The following is a 7,671-nucleotide window of genomic DNA, read 5'->3' on the forward strand; positions in this document are numbered from 1 at the left end:
CGGAGATGTTACACCACCCATTTTCCCTTCCTATTCTTTCCAAAAATAACAATCTCTTTCCTTGACTCGCTTTTCCCTTTAACCCTTCTCTCCATTATTATTTCCAAGTAGTCCTCATTCCAATATAATCGTGATACTACTATTTTCTTATCAGTGGGTTAAATAATGCTAATAATTTTTTTTATATTTAAATATAATTTGACTTTATTAATTTATTTTATATTTAGTGACGTGTTTTCATAATCACTAAAGTTATCATGACAATTTTTAGGATTATAAGTCTCAAAAAAATTATTTTAAAAGATCTACTCACATATAAACCAAGAGTATATTTAAATCTTCATAAAGATTCAAGTTGACGTGAGAGCATTTATGAGTATAGTGGAAAAAATGTACTTTAAAAGACCGGGCTCGTTTGGTATACGGGGATTGATAGGATATCTTTTTAGGTTGAGATATTTCATGGGATTAGCAATCTCACCTTTGATATCATTTTAGCGTTGAGATTATTATTCCTTATTTCACTAACCAGACATAATACAAACTGAAATGGGTCAATTTGCTCCAGTACTCTTAAAAAGAATAGCTATATTCATCCCTTGTTATATTTTTTTTAATATATTTATCTTTATCATTCAATTTTGGGCTCATATTTACTCCTGAACTGTTAATCCTCTTATCCCCACCTATATTTCTCACGTGACACTTACATAGATATTATTTTCTCCTAATTTAATCTAATCAAATTAAACCCGACTCATCCATTAGACCGACCCAATTTGCAAGACAAAGCTCGTTTGGCATGCGGGATGAGATAAATAAGAATAGCCCATGAATTGAGGTGTCTCACGTTCTGATAGCCAGTTCCACAATTTTAATACATCCCATCAAGTTATATCCCACCAACTAAACATGCAATATATTAATCTCAATTTTTTATCGCCAAATTATTATCCTTTTATCCCACCAACCAAACAACGCCCAACATTTCAAACATCAACCACTTGTGTGATAAATAACTTCAACATTTTTTTTTAATCTCTGGTCCTTGGAATCCGCTGTTGTGTTGTTTTATACTCAGCTATTTGTTCACACAGCAGAGTTCATATTGTCAAACACACAGAAAAATTCAAATCAAGTTGGTATTATTTGGAACCTTCCTTCTCCTTACAAAAAAAATATCTAAAACCTCAGTATACACCCTTTTTCTCAATTCATTTTTCTCTTCTTAGCCATATACTATATGTATACAACTGCTTTCTAGTAGGTACATATATCTTGGTTTGTATCTGTCCATGATTTTGGGTTTTTGTTGATTCCAATATTAGTTGGTACAATATCTTGGAATTTTATCGAAAATCTCCAGACCTCACTTATGGATTATACTGCGTATGTTGTTGTTGATTGGTACAATTTTCTTGGAATTTAGAGTTTGATTGACAGCTAAAGCTTTCTGTTTTCTGATAAAGTTTTGGCTTTCTTGGAAACTGTGAAGTTCTTGAATCTGTGCTCAAAAAGTGCTTTTTGCTCCTTTTTGAGACTTAAAGTTTTTTTTCACCCTTAATAATTTAGTCCTCCATACAAGTAATATAATCCCTTCACATACTAGTCTGCATATGTAAGTAGATTCCTTAAATATGCGACTAGTGTGTTAAGGGATAGAGTGGTCTTGGTGCCACGATCCACTGAGATTCAGTTTTTGTTGCAAAGGTTCGGAATGGGGGAAAAGGTTTGATACTGTTATATTGGATTCTTGGAATACATTTATGGCTAGACTATAGGGAGATTGAATTGGCCTGAGGACTATTTGATGGTTCTCTAACATTTTGTTGCAATAAACTATCAAGAGATTTCATAGACTTTTTACTCTTATATTTTTCAAACCTATTTCGAAAACTCTTTTCTTGAGCCGGGGGTCTATAGGAAACGGCGCCTCTCTACCCCACAAAGATAGGGGTAAGGTCTGCGTACAGTTTACCCATCTCTCCAGACCCCACTTGTGGGATCACACTGGATATGTTGTTGTTGTAAACTATTAGGAGATTTTTGTTAGTTGGATTGACTATGGAAAATGGTATTGGTTTTTGGGCATCTCCAAGGGGTCATCAAATGGAGGGTGTTGCCTCTTTTGATGGTGGTACAAGGTGTTCATATATAGATGACACATACAACAGTGTAATGGAAATTATGAATCTTGATTCATGTGGAATAGAGCAAATGTTTGCCTCTTATCCAGCATTTTCGCCGATTAATCCGATGTCCATCAATTATGAAGAATTGAACTGTGAAGAACAGAATACTGAAACTTTTCCCTATGAAGGGGAAAATTTGATGTTTCAGCAAAATGAAGACCAGAATTATGTTACTGATATTGGGAACTGTATAATCCCAAAATCACCTAGTCAATCACTTGATGAGAGAATGCTCAAGGCATTAGAACTGTTTAAAGAATCATCCGGTGGGGGAATCTTGGCTCAGATTTGGATTCCAATGAAGAGTGGTGATCAGTACATTTTAAGCACCTATGAACAGCCATTTCTACTTGATCAAGTGTTATCTGGATATCGAGAGGTCTCGAGGAAATTCACTTTTGATTTGGAAATGAAACCAGGTCTTCCTGGTCGGGTTTTTGCTTCAAGAATACCCGAGTGGACATCAAATGTTATGTACTATAAGGAGGCTGAGTATTTACGTGTAAAATATGCAGCTGACCATCAAGTCTGTGGATCGATTGCTTTACCAGTTCTAGAGGATGATGGACATGATACTATATGTAGTGCAGTATTAGAACTAGTCACTACGAAGGAGAAGCCAGATTTTGATTTAGAAATGAGTCATGTTTGTCGGGCTCTGCAGGTTTCAACCTTTATTCTATTAGTTCCTTTATTCTCTTTTTGTAACAACATCGTTTGTTCCGATATTTTTTTGCTGCTATATTGAAATGTTGTTATAAAGAGCATATAATATAACATAACATAAAAGATCAGTTCCATAGAGAGCATGTTGTTATAGAGGATGCCTATTAAAGGGAGGTCTGACTGTACCTTTACTACTTGGAAAGAATTTTATTTCAGTATATTAAAGATAAAATAGATGACCAAAGAAATCATAATATCTGCCTCATTTTTTGGAACCTATTTAAAAGCTTGATGAACATTTTAATAGTCTTTGCTTCGAGTATTACTTATGACTACTAGGCTTTTGCTTTTTTCTTCTTTTTTGTTTTTCCTTCTTCTGGGGTGTGTCGGTCATAATACGTATCCATGGAAGAATTTTAGGTCGAATAATATTGCATCAATTGATTGTTTTAGTTGTGTCTTTCAATATAGTGTATGACTAAACATCCTTTTGTAATTTTTCACTTTCTTTTTTTCTGGTGATGCTCGTGATGTAGTCAGCTTTCTTCCGTCAGTATTATGTTTTATTTGGGTATGTAGCCTGGTTATCTATAGCTCTTTTGTATGTCAAGACAGATACAGGGGCACATCCACTTTTGTCCTCCCACTTGTTGCCTTCCCTGCGGCCAATAGGACTTAATTAGCATGAAGAGAAAAAAAAATGAAAAAAGACAACAGAGCGACCATAAGAGAAACATGTTCATTTGATAAAATATGCTATACTATTACTTTTTTTAAGTGCATCTACATTTTTGATTGATCAAATGTAGATCTTTATGTGTTAGCTGGCCTGGTTGAAAGGTTATGCTAGCGTCTTTGGAGGTTATATAGGTTGCAAGTGCATATAGTGGGCTCGACTTTATGGTTATCTGAATTTGTCGGAAGGGTAAAGTAACGGGATGTTGCTGTGTGCTCTTTTATTTTCTTGTTTTCCCCTTGTTCTGTTGTTTGTGTTTTTGTCCTTTTAAGCATCTCTTAATCTGTTTTAATTTATCCTCAAGAAAAAATGGTTTAAGTTTTACTTCGTGGTCATTTGCAGGCAGTGAATCTAAGGAGCACAACGCCTCCTCAATTTTCTTCCCAGGTAATACTCAATATTTTCATGCCATCTGGTGATCTATGCATTATTTCTGGCTAGGGGCAAAATGGTTAAAAGAAAACAAGTAACCATCCAATCTGACTTTTAAATGTGAATTGGATAACTGACTATTTAAAAATGGATCAAATATGGATATTATCCACTAAAAATGGATATCCAGATGGATAATACGGATATCCATATTATAAACACCCATTTGTCTGCTTGTTATTTTTCATGAGTTCTTGCTTTCTAGGAGTCTAAGATTATTTTGGCTTTTCATGGATAGTGTGGATATCCATACTATTCGTCGGTTATCCCATTTTTTATCCGTGTTAAAAATGGGTGGTTCGGATATTTTATTCGTATCCGACCCGCCTGTTTGCCACTCCTGTTTTTGGTTATTGCTTGTCCTGACATGTTATTCCCTTCTAATATCCCCTTGTCTTTTTGCTTCCTTGCAGAGTCTCTCCAAGAATCAAAGAGCTTCTTTAGCTGAGATAAAAGATGTTCTGCGAGCGGTTTGCCATGCTCATAGGCTGCCTCTTGCTTTGACATGGATTCCCCGTCAAAGCAAAAGTGTAATATGTGTTGAGAATACAGCTTGTTATGTGAGTGAAAAGGAGATGCAAGGATTTCTTCATGCATGTATGGGACATAATCTCGAGGAAGGACAAGGTATTGTTGGGAAATCCCTCCAATCCAACCACCCCTTCTTCTACCCTGATGTGAAAGAATACCATATAAGTGAGTATCCACTTGTTCATCATGCACGGAAGTTTGGTCTAAATGCTGCAGTGGCTATCAGATTACGTAGTATTCTCACCGGTGATGATGATTACGTATTGGAGTTCTTTCTTCCTGTCGATATGGAGGGAAGCACCGAACAACAGCTTCTCTTAAATAACCTCTCACGTACCATGCAGAGAATTTGCAAAAGTCTGAGGACACTATCAGATGCAGAATTAGTGGGACACGGGGGTGAGAAGTGTGGGTTACAGAGGGATCAATCTGTTCTGAATTTACCACCAATTGACTTGTCAAGTTGGATTTCTCAGCAATCATTATTAGACGGCACTTTCGATTTGAGTAAAATTCCTGTAGATGTATGTGATTCAGAGACAGCTGGAATAGAAGCTAATGGTTCTCGCGGACAGGTATATCACTCAACTTGTCTTCCTTCTGTTTTCTAGTCTATGCTCCCCTAGCTTATTCTGGTGGAGCAGGTAATCTTGGTTTATGTTGTTTAAAGTGCCACGAGAGTGTACTTAATTGTTCTGCATTTACGCCGTGCTCGAGTATCCTGTTTTCTTTCACCCTTTTATGTGGTATTGAATATTGTCTTGCGCTCTTGAGAATCTGTTTCACTGCATCTTGAGGGTCGTTTGGTAGGGTGTATAAGAATAGTATTGAATAGGGTGTATTAGTGATGCTGAGATTAGTAATGCTTGGATTAGTTATGTTGGGCATTATTTTTTATCTACTGTTTGGTTTGTTGTATTAAATAACATGCATTGCATAATTTCTAAATAGTATTGAATAGGGTGTATTACAATAGGAATAGTATTGGTATTGTTAATTTCATGGTTCACTATGTATAAGAATAGTATTGAATAGGGTGTATAAATAATACTGATATTAATTGTACTGGACTTACTAGTATTATTCTACGTAATATACCCTACCACACGATCCTTTAGTTTGTGCGCTCCTAGACAAGTTATGTTCCTTCTATGTGTTTTTTAATTCATACTTCTTGTTTGTCAATACTGAAGTTATTTCATTTCCTATTATAGATGACGAGTGTATCAAGAAGACAGATAGAGAAAAAAAGAAGCGTAGCGGAGAAACATGTCAGCTTGAGTGTTCTTCAGCAATACTTCTCTGGGAGCCTCAAGGATGCTGCACAAAGCATTGGTGGTAAGAATACACACTCTCTTCAAGTGGAAACAATCAACTAATTTAGGCATTCTGGAAAATTGTATTAATAAGTTGGTACCTGTCCTGTTCCACCGGGCTGTTATTTTGTGATTCAGATGTTCCTTGCAAATATTTATGGACAATCAGGTTTTTGTGGTCGTCCCAGTTGAGGCTAATATACATGTACTGAGTACCGTCTCTTGTCCCTTTATTTGCCTTCTTACATGATTTTGGGGCTCTTACCCACCCATCCAAACTCTCCTATCACGAGTCGAATATTCTAATCTTTCTTTGTACAGAATTCAATTTCTAATTCTATATATCTGGTAGCAGTGTCTGGAATTTTACATGAAGGCTTATATTTAAGCCAGCAATACTTGAGTTTTGTTCTTCAGTGATATTCTTAAAAGAAAAGTGACATTACCCAAAGGTGCACTCTTTATAGAACCGTTTGAAGTTGAAAGCACAAAATTGATGACCTTGCAAACGATGATCATAACATTTGTTTGTTATGTGTTTTTGTAGTGTGTCCGACTACATTGAAAAGGATATGTCGGCAATATGGGATCTCAAGATGGCCATCCCGGAAGATAAGCAAAGTGAATCGTTCTTTAGTAAATATACGAACAGTGCTTAAATCAGTCCAAGGGATAGAAGGAGGATTGAAGTTTGATACAACCACTGGAGGTCTAGTTGCAGCAAGTTCTATCCTCCAAGATTTTGACACTCACAAACATATCCTCTTTCCCTGCAAAGACGCCTCGTTAAAAGATCCTGAATCCCTTCTTCACGACTCTGCGGTGAAAATGGAAGAGGACTTGCATGTGGATGGAAACCAACTAGCAGAGTCGAACCATTTCAGTCATAGCTCTTTCAGGGCTGGGGATAAACCAGATAGTTCACTGTCTGGAGTTTATCATGGCTCCAAATTGGTTGCATTAGATGGAGGGTCATCCGCAAATCCCGACACATTGCCATGGACCAGTTCTGGAAATGTGTCACTGGATTCTTTCCATACAAAAGAAGGATGGAGGAACTGTGGTTTGAACACAAGCAATTTAAAGTTGGACAATTCTGGCTGCCATTTCATCAGTCGAAAAGGAAGTATTGAAATGGATGGAGATGATAATGTTATGGAACATAACAAGGCGAGTTCTTCAGGCATGACAGATTCGTCAAATACGTCCCGTTCAACGATGAATGGCAGTTCGTCAAGCTCCCGCAGAGTTGAGGATGGTGGCTCACCAATTACTGTAAAAGCTACTTACAAGGAAGATAAAATCCGATTTAAATTTGAGCCATCAGCAGGATGCTTCCAACTCTATGAAGAGGTTGCAAAGAGGTACAAACTGCAGACTGGGACATTCCAGCTCCAGTATCTTGATGATGAAGAGGAATGGGTGATGTTGGTAAATGATTCAGACTTGAACGAGTGTTTGGAGATACTCAACATTCTTGGCACGCGAAGTGTAAAATTTCTCGTTCAAGATGTGGCATGTGCTATAGGTAGCTCAGGCAGTAGTAATTACTTTTTGATAAATGGCTCTTAGTTACCAAAGTCTTTTGTTAATGTGTTGTCTATGTCCTGTTTCTAAAAGTTTACTGGTAACAATGTAGTTTAAGATGAGGCTGTAAGGTAATGGTGAAAGTAACCTGTAAAGTTCATTCAGTAAGAAATATATAAATTTCCTTTTCTGATGCTTTTTTCTCTTTTGTAATACTTTATAAGGCGCCTAAGATTGGTCCATAGAAATTAGAAATGCAAGATCAGCTGTA

General features: G+C 36.6%; 1 protein-coding gene across 1 annotated transcript; it reads left to right on the forward strand.

Annotated features, from left to right (window-relative positions):
- Positions 1-1,615: 1,615 nt before the first annotated feature.
- LOC132056799 (protein NLP8-like) lies at positions 1,616-7,593 on the forward strand. Its single transcript, XM_059449155.1, has 5 exons — positions 1,616-2,856; positions 3,937-3,981; positions 4,440-5,132; positions 5,772-5,895; positions 6,421-7,593. The coding sequence occupies exons 1-5, from the start codon at positions 2,065-2,067 to the stop codon at positions 7,443-7,445; spliced, it is 2,679 nt and encodes an 892-aa protein (XP_059305138.1). The 5' UTR covers positions 1,616-2,064; the 3' UTR covers positions 7,446-7,593.
- Positions 7,594-7,671: the final 78 nt, after the last annotated feature.

Source organism: Lycium ferocissimum, chromosome 1 (genome assembly GCF_029784015.1).
Source record: "Lycium ferocissimum isolate CSIRO_LF1 chromosome 1, AGI_CSIRO_Lferr_CH_V1, whole genome shotgun sequence".
Classification (NCBI taxonomy): domain Eukaryota; kingdom Viridiplantae; phylum Streptophyta; class Magnoliopsida; order Solanales; family Solanaceae; genus Lycium; species Lycium ferocissimum.